The 20389-nt window shown below is 42.2% G+C and overlaps 1 protein-coding gene across 3 annotated transcripts in view; it reads right to left on the bottom strand.

The window, feature by feature from the left end:
- The window catches only part of MAMSTR (MEF2 activating motif and SAP domain containing transcriptional regulator), a 138603-nt gene that overhangs the window by 1697 nt on the left and 116517 nt on the right, over positions 1 to 20389 (bottom strand). For 2 of the 3 annotated variants that reach the window (XM_069200628.1, XM_069200631.1), the window contains 2 exons: positions 9789 to 9843; positions 3419 to 3896 (listed from right to left, as the gene is read on the bottom strand). In XM_069200628.1, coding sequence (XP_069056729.1) covers positions 3419 to 3896; positions 9789 to 9843 — 533 coding nt within the window. Of the gene's footprint in view, positions 1 to 3414; positions 3897 to 9788; positions 9844 to 20389 lie in introns of those variants that run through there. The other variant, XM_069200629.1, reaches the window with a different exon arrangement.

The following is a 20389-nucleotide window of genomic DNA, read 5'->3' as shown; positions in this document are numbered from 1 at the left end:
TGAAAATGTAATATTTTAAGATTGGTATTTTAAAGCAAATGGATACTGTGAAATTGGTATTTTTTAAAGCCTCTCTTGTTTAAAGATGTATTTAGTAAACAATTCTGCTCAGGCTCTTCCAAGTGGTTTTCTTAATTAATGTCATCCTTAATTTGTAGATTGCTGGCCTGATATGATGAACAGTGATTTAACACAAAACCAGATATGATTTCATTGTAAACTGAGTTAAAATGTCAATTAAATTAGATTTAAAAAGAATAGAAGAACAATTAGTGGAATCCCAGGACATTCTATTGTGGTCAGTATGAAACATCTGATAGGTGGTCAGATGTCTGGAAAAAAAAACAAATAGAACTGCAAAGCTTTTTTATATCACCTGTATGTTTAACTATGGTTAAAGTTGAGGAAGGACATGTAGTTATTGCCAAGTATTTCTTTTTCGAAAGGCAGTAAAGTGGTTATCTTGGATAATGTAGTCTTTGCAGGATATCCTCATATCACATTCCAATAGTTAAACATACAAAATGCAAGAAATGATAAGTGTAGCAAACAATCGGTATTGTGGTAGTAGCGCTTGTGTGAATACACATTCACAAGACATGGCATCTAAGCACTCAATTAAAGTAGAGATGTTGACAAGACAGGTCAGGGATTGACCATAAATTTGATTTATAAAAGCCACATTGGAAACTTCAACCATATTTCATGCTCCGGGACTTCTGCTATTGAGCAGGAGGTCTTGTCTTTGAATAAGACTTTACCTTTTGCTGTACAAAACTAATAATCACCCAGGCCCTCTGTTAGTTTGCGCACCTTGTTTTGCATGTTGATGTCACAAAATCACTAGTTAACAAGGCCTGTGTAAATTTGGGCATTGAGAAAAATATAATTCTCAAATGTTAGAGGGTAGCTTAAACAACCTCATATGTTAACAAAAGGAAAAGAGACTTTGAGAGGTGCTGGGAAGAATTACACCACTTACATAGGGAAAGAAAGGACTAGAGTGATGTCACATCTTTCACACAGGTTCAGCCTTTTGAGATTCAACATACAAATCTTGCATGAAAAAGATATAAAATGAGTTAAAGCAATAAAGATGAATGCTCTCTTTGTTAAAGGCACTGCCAGGTAAATAACAGTAGGAGAACCACAGGAGCGAAACCCAAATGATATTACAGAAGACAGTGCTTATAGCAGGTACAGATTCTGTATTTGTGGGGGTTCCTGTCTCCTCATACAAATCCCAGGGAGTATAGACTTTAGCCATTAGATCTCTCTTCCTCTACTCCGATCACTTTACTTTGTCTGTTTCTTTAGTGGCTTAGTAATATTCGCTCTCCTGGTCCCTCTCTCAATTTCGTGTAAATATATGTAGAAAGTGTCTTGAATAATAATGCCAGCCTTTTTTCTTGTTACTAAGATTCGAGAAGGAATAGATACAGGTGCTTTAAAAAATCATGTGTTTAAATTCCTTTATGCATGGGCATAATGTTAATTATGTTTGCATATTTTTAAGTAGACTACCTCTTTTGGTAAATAGATTATGATTTGCTGATTTGTCATACTGCTGATTTGTCACTGGTCGTCAAACATAAAATACTGGTCATGTCACTTAGTCACCTCTCAAGTGTACTTCTAAATGCCCAGCTCTTCTCATTGCCCAGAGCTTGGCTACTAAGCTAGTTTACTGCACTGAGTTCTAATGTGTGATAGATCTGCCAACAATACAGATATCTAGCAGTATACAAGGTTAATTAAAACAGTTGACAAAAATCAGGTAATCGATCAAATGTGATGGAAAGTTGCAAGCTTTTCGGAGAGTGAGAATTTAATGGATTTCAATTTTCCTGAAAATGGCTTTTAAAGGAGTCTAGGTGCAGGTGGTAATTGAACTGCTACTTAAGGTACGATCAATGATAAGCCAGAAACATCAGGCAAACAATGAAGATGGTTCAGGGGAGAAGGCTAAGATGAAACGGTTTGGGTGAAAGCAAAGAACAGGGAAGCTGGATATGTTGTGGATAAATATATAATAATATTTATTATGGCTTCCTGTCTTGTACATCTCAGTGTGCCTGCTCTGCCTGCGTTAGGACATATTCTACTTAGGAAGATGTGCTTGAATGCAAACTTGTTAAACAAGAGCAATAAAGATCAGAAATATGACTTGGCATTTATTTGCCTTTAGAATTCAGGAGGATGGGATGAAGTAGAATAGATCTGTGTTAGTTATAGACTATTTTTCATTTCAAGATGTAACAAACCAAGTTGATGTTATTGCTTAAATACGATCAAGCTCACCGGTATATACTTAGGTCTTTTGGATATCTACGTTTGATATAACAGTTGTAGCCACTGTGTTAAACTCTGTCTTTAAGAGCTCTAATGGCAGACACACTTTGGTTGGACTTCTAGAAATGTAGCAGGTAAAGTTGCTGACAGGGCTGTCTTGCTGGTTCATCTGTAATACATATATATTTTGCTGGACCTACCAGAAGAATGCAGGAAAACTGAGGATACAACTTTAGGATTTTCGGGTACAGTGACGGAATGACTATATTACGCTTCAATGATAGGCAGGTGTAATTCTATCTGGGTTTATTTGCATCTGATTTAACTCTAGAGGACATTTGCATTGAGTAATCAACTGCTTGATGGGCATCAAACTGGAAAAATTTCCCATATTATTTCCACTGTGTAGATTAAGATCTACTCTCCATAGTGGCCATCAATAAGACTTTCTGTGGTCTTTGTAGGCCTACATTGTGCGCAATGGCAAGTAACTCATTTAGTGATGTAGTTAATGTACCATCATGCATAATAATAAATTGACTAATGTGTGCAAAATGTGAATGTTGACTGCATCAAACAAGATAAGGCACCCTTGGTAGGTAGGTCTAAAGTGCAGAGGAGGCATCAATGGGGATTTTCTGTGGCTAAACTAATGTATTTGTAACCCCATAGGCATGATCTATATTCCCACATGTTGCATGTGTGTTTGGAATTATCATTTCCCTTTTCAAGTAATAGTTTAGCCCTCAACAGGTTGTTTCCTCCTTCTAAATTGCAACTCAAAACAATATTTGTTTTGTTCTTTGAAGTAGGGGCGACAGACATTGGGAAACAAACTATTTGCCTCCCGCCTTGCTGAGAGTTCCCTACATGATGGATTGTTCTATCGGAAGTGGTAACAACAGTGTACTTCTCCACAATGACCCTTTGATTGTCCTGGGGCTTGGGAGAGGGGCTCTCTGTGCTGCCTTTTTCTCATTTCCCCCACATATCTGTGGAGATCGAAGCCTATAAGAAGAAAGATTGTCTTTCTTTCTTTCATTTCTACTAGACAGTACGATATGAGAAAGTGTGTTTAATTTCCCCCATAGATGTGATTGAATTCATTTTAAAGCTCTGTGTTTACCACTGCTCCACCATGAGGTCAATCATTCTGTTCACACTGAGGTCCGGAGAATCGAAGAAGTCAGTGGAGAAGATGCTGGTTCCAACAGGACTGCTGGGCCCGAATCCAGAAGTGGATCCTGAAGTCAGGGCCTCTAACCAATCTGCAGGGTCAAAGGCTGTCTTGGAAGTAGAAGATGGCAAGGAGGATGAAGAGGAGGATTGGCTGGATCTGTTCTGCTGACGATCCGGTGATGGAGGCATCTCAATCTGGTAAGGTGAAAATACCATTGAGAGACTGTCCTGGGTTGAGAGAAAGTCATACTGTGCAGACATAGGGAACTCCATGAGGCTAGGAGGTGGGGCTGGTGCTGGAAGATACTCATTGTTTCGTGGCCTCTTCAAAGGGCTTCCTTGTGGCTGTGAACAAGGAAACTGATCTTCGGGTGGCTCCTCTTTCAGTTTTGGGGGCTCTATCACAGTGGTTTGCAAAAGCTCTCCTGTAATGATAAAAAAGTAATATTTGTTAGGCACAGTCCTGTTTCACCTTTGACAATGTTTCCCACCAAACAGCTTTGTGGGGCACACATAACAATGCAGTAATTTAGAGTGAAGCTCTTATCTAGAAAGTGATCAGTGATACAATGCCCATGACGCACCAATTTATTTGCCTCACAGCTTTTCCTCTTTTTCTGGTCCTTCTCAATCCTTGGAATTCCAAGAATCTATAGCATTTCCCCATAATCTCCTATTCCTGACCAGCTCCTTCGAAAATCTCTGACACTTCCCTATGTTTGGTTACCAACAAAAAACAGTCACTGTACTTTGCCAAGGTATGTAGGTATACCAAAAAGTCAATTAATTTTGATCAGCCATTTAAAATATCCTATCATTGTTTTCATTGTGATTTAGGGATATGTTTCAAGGAGTCACTGTATTCAATGGAATATAAATATTCCCCACTGTCATCTGCACATCAACCTTAATTTCCTGGACTTATTATACAAGGAGATAATGGTTTCAATCTTCTACCTTTCTTGCACAGTTGTTACATCTGTGCCAGGTACAACCACATTTTTTAAAAAGTGATCTCCTAAAACTGTATTATGTAAAAGAAATGAACAAGGTCAGAAAAATAGACAGCTTTACTCCTAGGAGGATTATTTCTGGAAAGTGAACAATTATCTTGTGATAGCTCTTTAGAAAAAGACTCACTATAATTTGCTACTTTGAAACACACAGACACATTTTCTTGTTGAAATGCCCCAAATTGAACTAAGGGACTCATTTATTAATAGGTGGTGCAGCGCTGCACCAAAACTGGCAGTAACGCGCTGCATCACTTCAGAAACACAGGGATGCGCCGTATTTAAAACAATGCCCAATGCAGCACACACAGGAGTAGCAAATCATCATCATTTAATGATTGTTTATGTGCAGGAAGCAACACCTTTCTGCACATAAACAATCATTAATGGTGTTTTGCTTGTCCTATGTATGCTGCATTCTCATTCTACAAAAAGCCAAAAGCAAAAACGAGGAGAAATAAAAGTATTTATCCTCGTAGCGCCATGCTAATGCCACCCCTAGGATGGCGTTAGTTTTTGGTTCTGCCTCAGGCTTACGAATCCTCGTAAATCTGGGGTAGCATCAAAATGCAATGGGTGTTGCATTGGACCGCCCACAGCAACACCTATTGCACAGCCCTCTGCGCATTCCCAGATTTACCATTACTGGTGGACCTGGGAATGTGTCAAAAACGAATGTCTCCTCAGGTGTATACCTTTATTCCCCCTCGTTGCTTCCTCTTTCTATGTGTGCTGCATCTTGCAACACACATAGAAAGAGAAATATGCCTCAGGGGATTGTTTTTGTACAGGACACCTTTCTGCACAAAATAAACCTGCTTACAAAGCAGGCACATTTGCACCATTTTGCAAGGGGAGCTCAGTTGACAGTAGGCAGCACATTGTGCACCAGCGCTGGGAAAAGCAAGGAATGCACCGAACAATGTTAAATACGGCACATTCCTGCCCTTTCCCTATCATGCAGCGCAGCAAGGTGACTTGGTGTGCTGCGCGATTTTATGACAAATATGCACCTAAATTGACAGATTATGTTTGCTTTATTTGCGTCTTTATGAGTTCCATCGATCACTGCATAATGCTTTGTGTTTTACTTAACGTTTTATCCTTGAGCTGATAACTTACCTATTGCATGTTTTTAATTATTAAGAAAGCAAATATTTATAAATAAATGTGTTATTGTTCACAAAACATTTACGTAATCTCATCTCATTTCTATTCCTCTTTAGCATTCAATATCTTTGGATCTGTATTGGTAGCTGAACCTGTACTCCTAGCAGAGTTATACAACAGAAAGGTAATTCACATTTTAACCCTTTTAAGATGTGAAGTTTCATGTTGAAAAGTAAATTATCAATTTCAAGTTACTGAGTTCTAAATTCAAATTGAAGGAACTTAAAGGCTATGGAAACAGTAAAAACTGAAAAATGATCAATTTCAAGTTATAAAGATTTATATTGAAAATTATGATAATACAAGGCAGTAAAATAGTGGAGAAAAGATAGATTTTATACACATTTGATATTATTAAGCTTACATTTACAACGGTGGCACTGAAAGGCCATTAAAATTGCGGAAATTCATGCTCACTTATGTTTATACCAAATACAACAGAACATAAGGTCCTATTCCTGAAAAAATGAAATATAATGGTGGAGATTTAAGCCTATACTTTCTTTGTTTTTTCTTGTCACAAACATTTATCCAAAGTAAGCCTTGTTTCTGTGAATGTCATGTGACTTTTTGTGTTTTTAAGGGTCCTATTATCTCTGTGCGGAGTTCTCCATAGCGGAGAATTCTGTACAGGAGGTATGGAGGCTCCTATTCAAATGATGCATTTTCGTTTTCTTTTTGTTTGCTCTGCTGCAAAAACATTATCCTGTGCAGATAGCTCTTCCCCTTAACCCCAGTCGAAGGTGGGGATGATCTGTTCCTCTTCCAGTCTTAAAGGGGCAGCTACTCCAGCCTCGGCTGGAGTAAATATCTGACCATTTTCACGATGGGAAAGGGTCAAAGAGGAGTTTGGGAATGCCCATAAATGCAGTTGCAGCTCGCTGGGGTTACTGGGGGCGGCGCGTGGGGGAGGGGGGGGGGAATATTAATAAAATTAAAAAATAGATACAATAAAAAAATTACCTACATGCTGCGCCGCCGATCCTGCGTCTCCTCAGCAGCAGGCAGTCACAGGCTCCCAGCCTGCCCTGCGGCCAATCCTGACGCTGCTCAGAGTAGCATTAGGATTAGCTGGGAGCAGCCAGCCAGGGCGCTCCCAGGCAGACTGGGAGTCTGAGCCTGTTCTCTCCAGCCCGGCAACACAGTGCCGGGCTGGAGAGAGCACAGTGCACATGTGTGTTTGGCGGGCCTGAGACGGCTGGCCAAACACACATGCACACTGAAGGGAGTGCACAGTGCACTCCCCTCAGTGCTCGTCATCCCCAATGCCTCGCCCCTTGACCAAACGCTTGTTGTTGAAAGATTTGCAGTGATTGCTGCAGGTGGGGGGTGGGTGACGCTCCTCTGCCATAGCAGATGAGCCACCGCTGCATAAATGAACTTATTTGTGGACATTCCAATAGATCAAAGACTAACCACACGTTAATACTGATACTTCCCACCCACTAAGTGGAATGTACTAATGCAGATTTATCTTAATTTATGAATCAGAAATCTGCCACGGTAAATGCATATATGCCTGCCATGAATCCATTTGTGACTTTTTGGCAGGTGTAAAAAAAGGTAATTTGGTCATACACTTATGTTTACAACCTCATTTACTTTTGTGAATAGGCCCCATTGAATAGAATGTAGCATTCTATATTTCTTCTTTGATGAGAAGTATTTTAGTTTTTTTAAATGTAAGTAGCAACTATAGAGTGAAACAGGGTGTGTCTGTGAGTGAGAAAATGTTTAATGCATCTTCAAGTGAGAAGTAAGAGAAAGGTTTATGCCAGAAGACAGATATTGTGTCTGGTCCATTTATTTTCTAAGCAATTGATTTTGCTATCAAGAACTGTCTTAGGTCAATCATAGTTGATGGCAAGAAAGCATCTGATCATATATCTTAATACATTGTTTGCCAAGCAATGAAGAGAGTAGTCCAGATATGGTACAGCGCAGGGATTCACACTCTATGTTGTGTTTAAAAAACAAGTCTATAAGGGTGATGGTTCATCGTGCTGTGCCATTTAGTATCACCATAATGAGGGCACATAGCAAAACTGCCCCTTTACCTTTTCTTTCTAAGTTTAATACTGACCTCATAGATTAACTGCCCTTGGATCAAGTTGTGATTAAGGTATTTGGTTTTAAAGAAAGATCAATGAAGGTAGCATTATACATCGATGATCGAATGTTATAGACCTTAGACTTCTATAAAGCAAAAACAGTATTTATGAGAGAAGTGAGCATAATTGGTATCATTTTAGTTTATTGAGCCAACACCACTGAACCCAAAGTCATGTGCTGAAATTTCAAAACTCTGGATGAGTGTATAAAGGCCAGAAATATAAATAACATATCCAATGAATTTGTCTTTTAAGAAAAATTAAGAGTGAGGCAATAGTCCTGAAACATTATCCCCCTCCAACATCAGTGTAAAAATTGTGATATAAGGATGACTAATTCTTTAATGGACTAATATTTTTTCACCTTGCCAATGTGTCACATAGAAAACAACTTGTGCAAAAGCAAGCTCTAATTTTGCTGTTACTGTGAAAAAAGTGAAAGGAAAAGGGGCGGCTCCTCCTTAAGGGCGGAGGAGCTTTGTCCCCATCAGCAGCGGCAGCTCCTTTAAAAGAAAACTTTGTTTATTATCCTTTTCATTTAAAGTGGTGGGCCACAAGCTGTGACATGCACTGAGGGGGAGTGCCCAGCACTCCCCCTCAGAGCGCATGTATGTTTGGCCGGCTGTCTTGGGCTGGCCAAACATAAATGCACAGTGTGCTCTCTGCAGGCCAGCAACGCAGTTGTCGGGCTGCAGAGAGCCTGCACAGGCTCCCAGTCTGCCTGGGAGCACCCTGGCTGGGCGCTCCCAGCTAATCCTTACGCTGCTTTGAGCAACGTCACAACTGGCCGAAGGGCAGGCTGGGAGCCTGTGCCTGTGTGCAACCAGACAACAGAGAAGAGGAGCACTGGGCGGCGTGGAAAAGGTAAGTGGTGTTTTTTTAATTTAATTTATTTTAAAGTTTATTACCACCTTCTACCCCCACGCGCCGCCCCTTCCACAACCCGCAGTCTGTAAAGGAAAGTGTTTTTGAAAGATAAAATATTTTCTCAGAAGAATAAAAAACTACAACACCCAATTTTTATATAACTACATCTTGCTGCTTGTGCAGATTGATGCTTTTTTGACAATCTACATGGGCAGGTGTGAAACAATAAAGGTACTTGTAGGAATTTTTAGCTTTCAAGTATTTCTCCAGTACCTCACGTAAATACTACGTGTAACTTCTGAAGTCGAAAATATCACAGGAGCAAATGTCTTTTTTATTTTTTTAATTACCTCCTAATATACTCAGGTCATGTACAGGGCTTTGCTGCCTTTTGTCAAAGGTTCATGATATAGGAGTACTACATACATAGATACATACACAAACCCACATTTGTCCACACAGTTGCGTTAGGTGTTTTGCTTGTTTTTTTTACACACTGGAGATGCTGGTGGTTCACTTTTCTAGGGAGCAAGAAGCTAAGTCACAAAGGTGCATATTTACAAGAAAGTGCCAAATCACACCTGATGTGCCACTTTTCTTGTGTTGCCCTGTGCCACTTTAACGACACCATGTGTGCGCCGTATTTACAATAGGGTGCACCATGGTGCATGTTAGAATAATAGTGTCAAAAATGTTGAAGCTATTGTAGTGCTTTGCAGGATTAGCGCCAAAGATTATGGCTCTAATCATGCAAAGTAAAGGGAGGCCCATAGACTAATATGGGTACTTCATGTTAAAAATGACACAAAAAATGGCACACTGAAATCCTGTAGATTTCTCTGCGCCATTTTTAGGGCCTCCCAGCGCCGGAACGCACCCTTGCATATATTATGTCTGGTGCAGGCATAATGTGGCACAAGGGTTTACAAAGTGGCGCAATGCAAGTATTGCACCACTTTGTAAATATGGCATGTTAGAAATGCCTACCTAATGCCACATTAGCGTAAAAAAAATAACGCTAATGTGGCACAAGGAGGTGTAAGGGGCATATAAGTATACCCCAGTGTTCTGTCATTTCTTTTAAAAACAAATAGAGTCAGCCAGTTTCCCATATTAGACCCTTCTATCACCTGTGGCAAGTGAAAGGGCACCTCACCTGTACATTCAAGAGGGTCCTCCAAGATGTCATCAATGGATTCACTTTGAGCCATCTAGTAAGCAAAAGAGAATATATAAATCCGGAGACATAAACCAGTGACATTTGCTTTATTGCAGTGCAACATCCAGTATCACACAAAAAGAGTAGGCAACACTGCACTGGTTACTTCCCTCTTGTCTGTTTATATTTGTTTTACCTCACTTCTAGCCACTGAAGCCTTCTCTTGAAAATTGCACCAGAATATCAACTGCAAAGTAGCAGTGGGCCAAATTATTGTGAAGGTAAGTGCATCTCAGTAAGCATAGATTTACTATTCTTCGTTCCACACCTGTGTATCTTCAAAAAGGAAAATGTTACTTACTCTGTAAGCATCTGTTTGTGGCATGTAGTGCTGTAGATTCACATACTGTGCATACTTCTGCCATCTAGTGCTGAGCCCGGATGCGTGCAAGTTGTTTTTCTTCGAAAAAGTTTTTAGAGTCACAAGGTAGTGTGACTCGTTCCCTTGCTGAAATGCGCATGGTCATTGGCTCCATTGATAGATTGTTTTTCCGCACGGCGGGATTGGATGGAATGTGAGGCGAAGTGTAGAGAGATGTCCATACAAAAGAGGAAAAGAAGGTATAAAAGGATACACTAACAGACACAGGCGTCCAGGTAGGAGGGTGGGTGCGTGTGAATCTACAGCCCTGTATGCCACACACAGATGCTTACAGAGTAAATAACACTCGCCTTATGTCCAAGGTATAGAAAGCCCGTTCTGCACCAACTCAGGCTGTGGGAAAAACACAGGAAGTTCAATAGAATGATTAAGGTGGAAGGGAGAGACCACCTTAGGGAAAACTTGGGTTTTGGTACAAAGCACAACCTTATCCCTATGTACCAGAAGGGTTCTTCAAGGATGAGTGCATTTAGCTCACTGACATGACTGAGTGAAGGAATGAATAGCAACAAGAAATGTCACCTTCCAAGAAAGGAAGTGAGGGGGACAGGAGTTGATGGGCTCAAACAGAGGGCCTGTGAGTATTGTAAGTACAATGTTAAGATTCTATGACCCTCTTGAGACCTTCCATGAATGCTTTAATGACTGGAATCCTGAAGAGAGATCTGTGTTGCCTGTTCTGAAAATAGGTGGCCCCAGCAGTTAGGTGTAGATGTGTAGAGTTGAAGGCTAGACCAGAAACCTGCATATGTGGTAGGTAACAAACAATGTCCTGCACTGTGGCTTCAAAAGGATCAATTTGTTTTGAGTGACATTAGCACACAAACCTTTCCTGCTTTGCCATGTAGTAGAACTGGATGGTAGGTCTGCATGCTTTATTAAGAATGCTCATGTATTCTAAATGAAGTTTGAGGTATCCACATTCTCAGACCTCAGGAGGCAGATCGCAAGGTTGAGCGACCTGGAATCTGGATGCCTAATTTCTTCATGGTTCTGCATGAGAATGAGAGCCTGTTGACGAGCCTCTAATGCAGAACTAGAGAAAACTCAAGTCAGAGTTGTGAACTATGGCTGGCCAGCCCATTTATGAGCCACCAGGATGAGAATGAGGGACATCTGCCGAAACTTCCATACCACAAATGGAAGGAAAAAGAGAGGTGGAAAAGTATAGGAAATTTCCCTGCCCAGTTCATCCATAGCTCATTGTTGTGGGTGTGTAAATCTGTAGGTGAAGTTTGGGCATTTGTTTTTTTTCTTCTGTTGTGAACATGTCTATTTCTGGAAAACCCCACCTGTGGAAGTAGTGGAGGAGGACTTGCACAGAGAGTTCCCACATGTGGACTTGTTGCCACATCCTGCTGAGGAGGTTGGAAAAGTCATTGTCCATCCCTGGAAGGTACTTGACCAGCAAATTCATTTTGTGACAGAGAGCCAAATGCTTTGAGATAACTGCAAGAGTTGTGGAAAAGAACAGCTCTGTCCATCAGTTGAGATAGGAAAGCCTTCAACACTAGATGGATGGCTAGAAGTTCCAAGTAGTTAATATGGAAACCCTGTAGTGTGTGGTCCCATCGTTCTTGAACATTCAAATCCTGAAGATGCCCCCCATCCCATTAAGGATGTGTCTGTTGTAACAGTCCTCTCGGGCCTGCAAACCAGGATATGGCCCAGTAAAGAAACTTCTGAGTTGATAATTTGCCTTTGTAGGGACCATGGCTTGCTTACAGAGACCAGTTCTTGTTTGCAGAGACAAATGCTTGTTGGAACTAATGCTTGTTATGGACCAATGCTTGTTTGGGAACATGTGTTGCACAAGCTTCCAGCATCCCTATGACTCAGACTGGGTGCTGCTCCCTATGACTCAGACTGGGTGTGGCTGGATGCAGCAGGTATTTACATCACACCCAGCCTGAGTGAATTACTTGCTTTAAAGGTCACTGGCTGCAGAGAAGGAATCTCTGCTCCTCCGCTTTTGATCTTCACGTTCTGTTCTGTCCAGCATCTTAGAGGCCGCTTCTGGAAGAAGAAGAGACCGAGGGAATTAACCCTTAAAAACTCGGTAATGCGCTGCACGCGATTTAAGAAAATTTATTGCTGAAACTTGATACTTGCTGACGTGAAACTTGATAAGCAAATGTTGCAAGATTCGATGCGCTTAGAAGAGCACATCTTTGAGTTTTAAGGTCATTGTGATGTTTGTCGCTTGTCATGCTATAATGCTTATCGTAGTTGCTTGCATTATACCACAGAAAGGAGTTTCTGTTGAACAATTAGTATGAAAAAGGTATACTGTGAATATGTTTATTATTGCTGAGTTTAATGTGGCATTACTATTGTTGTTAGTGATATGATGTACTGTGAATACGGTTATTATCGCTGAGTTCAAAGTGCCATTTGCATTACTTCAAATTGTTGCTGGTGATGCGGAACATTCTGTGTTTGGCGCTTAAACGAAGTTGGAGCTTATCTTTGCCATGCTCAAAATTACGCTGTGATGTAACAGTGATAAGCTGGTTGTTCTTGAAGTTGAACGCTATTGATTAACCCTATGTTTTCATAGTAATACAACATGATCCGTAATCCTCGATATTAACCCCATGTTTTCAGTGTGATTTAAACACTGAATTGCATTCCTAGCAATACTAGCACAGTACAATGATTAATCCATGAATGTCTGGAGAATCTAATTCCCTGAGAGTTTGTTCTTATTGTTGCCTATGTAAATGTCTGAGTCAAGTGAGTCAGCATCTTGGGAAATCTCATCAAGGTGAAACATGCAGGATATCCATTAAACATCAAGGAACATCTAGGTAGGCTTAATTGAGGTGATGAGGGTCTAATCTGGGATCACAGTGGGAGTAACTATAGACAGTATAGGAGATTCAAGGCTCTTATTTAATTACAGGCGATCCATATTGTTTCCGAAAATTCCTAGGGAGAGCCATCAAAAGTGGGAAAAGGGACCACAACAGGTACATCTAGCTTGCACATTGTAGTTTAACATCAGATTATACATGGATTATGAGATATTAGTTATTTGACTGATGTGTAATTTATCATAGGAAAGACCATCTCTTGAAAGAACCATCATGAGGCGTCCGGATCCAGCCCTGCGACTCCAGTGTCTCTCTTCTCTCATCCATCCTCTTTTCCCGGGGACACTGTTGTGCCAATCATGTGTATTTAAGTGGGAGGCACACAACGTTTAGGTGGAATTGGGAACAAGCAGCTTGGTCAACATTGTGTCTCTGTGGGATGAACAGGTTAGTGCTTGACAGGTCCCCTGCGGATCAGGGTTGAAGACAGGTTTTTAGTGTTCCACCACTGCAGAGATCAACAAGGGCAGCGGCCAATCAGCCCTGAATCATCCCAATGACCATCCACTTGAGATAACTTGCACTAGGCATTCATGCAATGCACTCATGTGTACCGTGGCATGGGGTACTAGGACAGTACCGGAGGCCATCTTCCCTAGGATGTGCATGACTTACTGATGTGGCTGGAAAAGAGGGAGCAGCGCTTGAAAAAACTGAATCGGAGCAGGGTTTGAAAAGACCTCTGTGTCAACAATATCAATATCAATACCCTGCTGATGGCAGGGAACGGGTTCTATAGCCTCTTTGATAAGGGGTGCTTGGACCTCTTTTTTGAGAATTTGTAGGTGTTCTGGAGGGAGTCTGGGTTTGTGAGCTCTAGGCAATAACCATGCTGGACAATAACCAGAACCCACTGGGCTGAGGTGATGAAGTGCCATGTGGGAAAAAAGCCTTGAAGGTGTCCCCCTACCTGTGTTGTGTAGTCAGGGGGAGAAGGTGCAAGTCATGGTTTGGTGACATTTGCAGCTCCTTCAGCGAAGTCACCTATTCCTCTGCTTTTGTAATTATTGCCCCTGTAGAACCCTCTTAAGTACCCCTTGGGAGAGGATTGCTGTCCCTGGGTATGCTGCTAACACGTGGAAGCTTCAGGAAAGGTGGAATTTGAACTCTCATGATAGGGGGTGCGGTGAAAGGAGCTGTGAAGAGCAGGTGTCTGAAAGAGCTCCCATCGCTTTAGCTGTCTCAGTATCCTCTTATTTTTTTCTAACATTTGGTCAACTTGTAGGCTAAAGAGGTGCTGGCCATCAAAGGGGGTGTTCAGCAGGTGGTATTAAACTTCTGGTTTGAACCAGGTGTATCTGGATAAAACAACACTAGAATTACCTCCCCTGGGAGCGGTGTCTGCAGCATCTAGGGCACAGAGCCATGGTAGTGTTAAATATCTACTCAGTGACTATCTCATGGTTCTTCTTCATATGTTCAGCTAGGACGTTTTGGAGAAGCTCCTCCATTTCATCCCAGTGAGCATGGTCATATCGTGAGAGAAGACCAATTGCATTGGCCATTATTTGGCTGGTTGAACGCCTACCCCTTTGCCTGCAGCATCTATGCATTTCCTCTCTTATTCTGGGAACGGGGCATCCCCACTGGCCTGGAGGTTGACCCTTAATGACTACTAGGGATTCAGGCAGGAGTTGGCTGAGAATATAAATAGAGTCAGCGGGGGGAAGCTTTGTATTTTTTATCGACCCTGGATGCTATGACCCTGGCTCGAATGGGGTCCTTAAAGATGTAAGGCATGTGGCGTAGCATGGCCTTAAGCACTGGGAGGCATTCAGTAGAGCGGTGAGTGGAAGAGAGGGTTTCAAAGAGGAAATCCTCCTGTAAGGGCTCTGAATGAAGATCCACCTTGATGAATAGGGCTGCTCTACCAACAATAGCCTGATAGGATGTAGAGTCATCTGGAGAAGAGGGACGGGAAGGGTACAGGTCAGGGTCTTTGTCTCCGGGTGGGTCTGCATCGTAGGATTCCCACGGGTCACCTTGTGGAGGGATGTCATATGTATCTTCCCCTCTCCCAGGTGAGAGCAAGGAGACCCCTGGGGTGTGACACAAAGTGGGTCCCCTGGAGAAGTGGGTGGGGAAGGTAAAGGCTGAGGAACAGAGTTAGGGGATGGTTGAGAGTGGGAAAGGGCTGGTCACCCTATCCACCTTCTTGCACTTTTTTACCAGAACTGGAACATCCAAAGCTTCCTCGAAGGACAGCTGGAGCTTCGAAGCTGGAGCATCACTAGACCACAGAGGGCGGGCAAGGATCCTGCCTGTAAGGGGATGAATGACTAGGTGCTTCTGGCTTGCGATGATCTCCTCTTGCAGCTTGTGGAGGATTGGTTTGACAGTGCCAGCAGCAACACTGGATTTTCTGGTAGATGCTGAAGATTTCGGCTCTGGGGGCACTTTCGGTTATAGAGCCCAGAGTCTGGTTGATGCTGAGTCAGATATAATGGACACTCAAGGCCAACTCAGTGGTGGCATTGGAGTAGCCGGTGTTGAAGGAGTCTGCTTCGAGAGATTCTTCAGCACTGAGCTGGAGCTAGGCAGAGTGTCTAAAGTAGTTTGTCAATGCCGACCAGTACCTGAAGGCACTGTCGGTCCGAAAGCCTGACTCTGGTGCACCAGAGTGGCTGGGTGCCCTTTGGTGGGGGGATGCTTGGCTTGAGAGCAGTGTCGAGGGGCAGGGGTGCTGTACCCACAGACAGTTGGGCTGGTGTATGAACTTTAATTTCCAGTTCTGAGCCTGAGCTTTCCTTGAGGGAGAAGGCGTCTTCATCTGCAGCCAAGAGGTATGTGTGATGTTCCCCCCCCAATGTCCTCAGGACCAAAGATGTCTGGGGTGTCATCACCGCTCTTGTGTGACATCTCAAGTCGATGAGCTCGACGACTGTGAAGAGTTTTCTTAGAATGAAACAAGCAGCAGGCATCCTAGGCAGCCTTATTGTGCTCAGACGAGAGACACAAATTGCAGACGTGATGGAGATCTATTTGAGGATATTTCGTGAGGCAGCGAGGACAGTATCTAAATGGTGTCCATTCCATCACCCTGGCTGCACTTGGGCCTTGCCCTTCAGGGTCTTCCTCCATCTCAGCACGAATGGCAAGGTCCACACAGGGCCGCAGTTGACCCGAACCACCCTTGTTCAAAGTAACAATCGTCGACCCATGACAAAAAGGGGATGCGATCAGAGAATACCAACGGACGGAAGGGATCCGGGTAGACCGAAGAGAGAGCTGCTGTGATGTCAACCCAAAGCATTGAAGCACACGTCCGAACCTGACAGCGGAAAGAAAACAATCTAACAATGAAGCCTATGACCATGCGCCTTACCAGCAAGAGGAGGAGTCACACTGCCTCGTGGCTCGAAAGACTTCTTAGAAGAAAAGCAACATGCACACATCTGGGCCCTAAACTAGATAGTAGGAGAATGCAAAGCATGTGTATCTACAGCCACCCATGCCTCAAACATATATCTTTCAATATATATATATTCTATATTATATTATGTTTCCCAATGGTTGTTATTGGCCACCCTCCCCAATTATATGTTCCCACGATGGTCAGTCTATTTATTAGGATAAAAGGCCTTTAATAATATAAAAGTTTAGTAACAAAAACTCAACCCCCAGTGTTGTATTCATTCTCAGTATTTCGACACAAGCATTCTTCCTCCGTTCTCAGCAAGCACTAAGCATGTGAAACATATGCCCTGCTAATTTTTTTCATTGGGCCAACAGATTCACTTCATTTACATCCAAGTAAAGATAAGGGGATACATTTGCAAGAGCATTAATGAGCATGGGAATCAGTACTACAAGATTACTCTTTTACATACTCTTACATGGCTTAGTGAATAGGCCCAGGATCGGCAAGTCCCTAAAATTGCAAATAAGTCACTCTAAGTTTTATCGGTATTAACTGTGTATGATTATCCATTGAATATTACAATTTTATTCCTGTTTTAAATGTTTTGGGGGCACTTCACAATGGCATGAGACAGTAAATAAAAGAGTACCACAGGAATACTACTTAATGTATTCCACAATGCCTCTATGAATAGACTGATTGATCATTAAATCTAGTCTTTGCTGTAATCAGCTACTCTGTATGTTGTAGGGTGGTTAACCCTTGTACAGACCAGAATTAAGTGGTACTTTATCAATTTGCACACCAGTTATAAATGTGTATGGTGATGGTTTATGTGAGGTTGTGTTATACAAATGTTCTTTTACTTCCATCATTACTTCCAGTAATATAGATCTCTTCATAGTTGTTTCCTCCTCAAGTGAACAAGCTTATAGAGACCCAACACAATAAAGTTCAGTTTATCAGGATTTCTTCAGATAACTACAAGATTCTCCAGCCTCAATATAGGTCTTTGTGGTGCTCTCCTCTGACATGCGCTTTCGCTAGACCTGAACACTTTTAAGGTCTATATAGGGATAAAAAATGTTCACTTTAAACCCAAATATATGACAACTAGTCTGCCTGGGACACTACACCACATAACGTAGAACACATCTGTCGAAATCTCTACATTTCTGTGACTCCCTGTACTTTAATCTACTAGGCTGAGCAGTGAGCATTGCACCAATGGGATGAGGAAAACAAGAGCAAAAGAAACCAACTTTTGGATTCAAAATAGCTGACATGTCCTGGGCTGTCAGACAAAAGCATGAAAAAGAATGACTAGAGGATTCAGACTTGCCTAAAAAGCATGTTTCATCCACCCCAAGAGATAAACTGCTGTGTGCTTGAAGCCTTATAACCATCAGGTTGAATGTATTTAACTGGTTTCATATTGCAGCCTTACTTTATCACTCATCCGAAATCACAATCATTGTTAATTTGTGTCTGTTCTTTCTCCTCATTGTGCCTCTACATCCACCTATTTGAATCTGCCTACAATGAAATCAGGATCTTAGGCATGATAGTTGTTAGACCTGACATCTTTGATGTGGTATTCCCCCAGACTTATTGCCTTCACTACCCTGTTTTTGCTGAACCCATTTTGTTAGCATTAGGACCCTGTGCACTTTACCCCTGCTAACCCGAGGTAACCTGCTTGTGTGCTCTCCCTTAAACATGGTAAAAGTGGAATGCACCTAACTGCCACATTTAATTTTTTAGAAGTCCCTTATATATGGTACTTTATGTACCCAGAGCCAGTACATTACATGCTACAAGTAGGCTGCAGCACTAATTTTGCCACCCACTAAAGTAGCTCTATAAAACTCGTCTCAAGACTGCCGCTGCAGCCTGTAGAGCAGTTTTACACTGCCATGTCGACCTGACAAAATAAACCTTATGCCAGGCCTAAACAGTCCATTTTAATGCTCATGCATCACCTATAAGGTAGTCCCTAAAGGCTAACAGGGCAGGAAGCATGGTATTTAAAAAGACGAACATGTGTATTCAAGTCCTGACACTGAAAAGCTCCTAAAGCCGTTTTCACTATAGTAAGGCTATCTGCCCTATAAACTAACACTGAGTTACTTTATTACACTTAATAAATTATAAATTCAGTTTGGGAGCAGATAGAGAAATACTCCTTCCTCTTACTTCAATGTTAATTTAAAGTTGCATTTGAAGCTACTAATTGAAAATGCCACTTATAGTAAGTTCGAATTTTCCTGCCTAAGCCAAGTGTGCCTATCTGCCAGTGGCCAGAGTCACATGACTGTAATGGCACGCCTGTGGTGTGATGTATATATCTACCTGAAAGGAAACAAAAGGGCTTTGGGTGTAGGGAAGAGTGTTCCTCTTCTGAACGGGATGGCCCTGGGGGTTGTACTCAGCCCTTCCTGGAATTAAAAAGGTAGTCTGTGCCTACACCCTTCCTGACTGTTTTGTTACTGACAAATGCAGCTGACACCTGGGCTTCCCTCCCCATTATTACCCCTGACAGTGTTTAGCCAAACCGAGGGGTAGGGACAGAAGTGACTAGAACCAGTTTAGGAGTAGAGAAAGAGAGGGACCCCACACACAGACTGACACTGGGTATAAAAGTGGCACCCTCCAAACCTTTCATCAGAACACTCCTAGATCTGTGGAAGATTTAGAAAAGGGTTGCTGACGGAAGGCTGGACCTGCCTGCCTTGAACCCAGGATCTCCAGAAGTGACTCCAAGGATTAGTTGACTGACCTCTTGTTAGAGCTACAGGGACACAGCAAGCTTCCAGAGGCCTTGCCTGCAAATGCTTAGCTGACCAGCCCCAACTGGAGCTGCCTGAGCCCTGCTACTGGCCTTTGCTGGAGTGAGTCCTAATCCCCAAGAGGTGCCCACCAGGTTCTGGACCCTGGGCTGGCATAGGTCTTGGACCCTTGGGCTCCTCACGACCATAAGAGGGCTCTTCGCGTAAGCAATGACCACTGCATCTCCCACCAATGCAGCGTTCCAATGGCAACCTGCTTTTCACACCAACAATGACTGCCTGCATCTCCTGCCAACAGGAAGCTCTAGCGGCAACCTGCACCTCACACCGACAGATCTCCTTGTAGCTCCGACCAACACAAAACTACAGCTGAGGTTACTCATGTGAACTTGGCCCTTGAGAAAATACACTCTTTACTGGGAAGAACCTAGTCCTTGTATCCAACTCATGCTTCATCACAATTAGTCTGAAATTGTGACTATGACCCAGTCCAGCGTGATCAGAAAAATGTGAGTGATGCTTTGTGCTTTTTGATGCTATTTTCACCTGAAAATTCAAAAGTTCATAACTCTGGTTCTACTGATTAGATTTGTGTTGTTTTTATGTAATTTCATTTATTAAGCTTACTCTATTTTTCTAAAGTGGTTTTGGATTTTCTTATTTTTTAGTGGTGCATAAATACTTTATGCATTGCCTCTAAATTAACCCTGACTACTTCTGTGCCAAGCTACCAAGACCACAAGTTTATTCAGTGACTTTTGTGTTTCACCCTGATAAGGACTGTGTTTATTACTTGAGTGGAACTGTCACCCCTCTCAACTAATTATCCAGTTTCTGACAGTAGTCTAGAGACCAGGGCTTTCCTTTTCACCTTCTTCAGTGCCAGAATTGTACGCATTTCCCTTGAACAACCAGATTCACCTTACTTCCTGTCTCTCTTTCCATCTTTCAATCTGTCTTTCGCCTCAACTTTCTTTGTCTACAAAATAGTGCATTGTCTCCAGCCAGGTCTTCCCACTCACTGTTCTAGTTTGTTCCACCACCAAATGTCCATGTACTTAGTGAAAGATATTTTGGTACCTTTGTCGTCCCTTATCCACATTTTCAGGCTCTGTTTCATCTAACCCCAG

Source organism: Pleurodeles waltl, chromosome 7 (genome assembly GCF_031143425.1).
Source record: "Pleurodeles waltl isolate 20211129_DDA chromosome 7, aPleWal1.hap1.20221129, whole genome shotgun sequence".
Lineage (NCBI taxonomy): Eukaryota > Metazoa > Chordata > Amphibia > Caudata > Salamandridae > Pleurodeles > Pleurodeles waltl.
The sequence above is the reverse complement of the archived record's forward strand: the minus strand, read 5'-3'. Positions and strand labels throughout refer to the sequence as shown.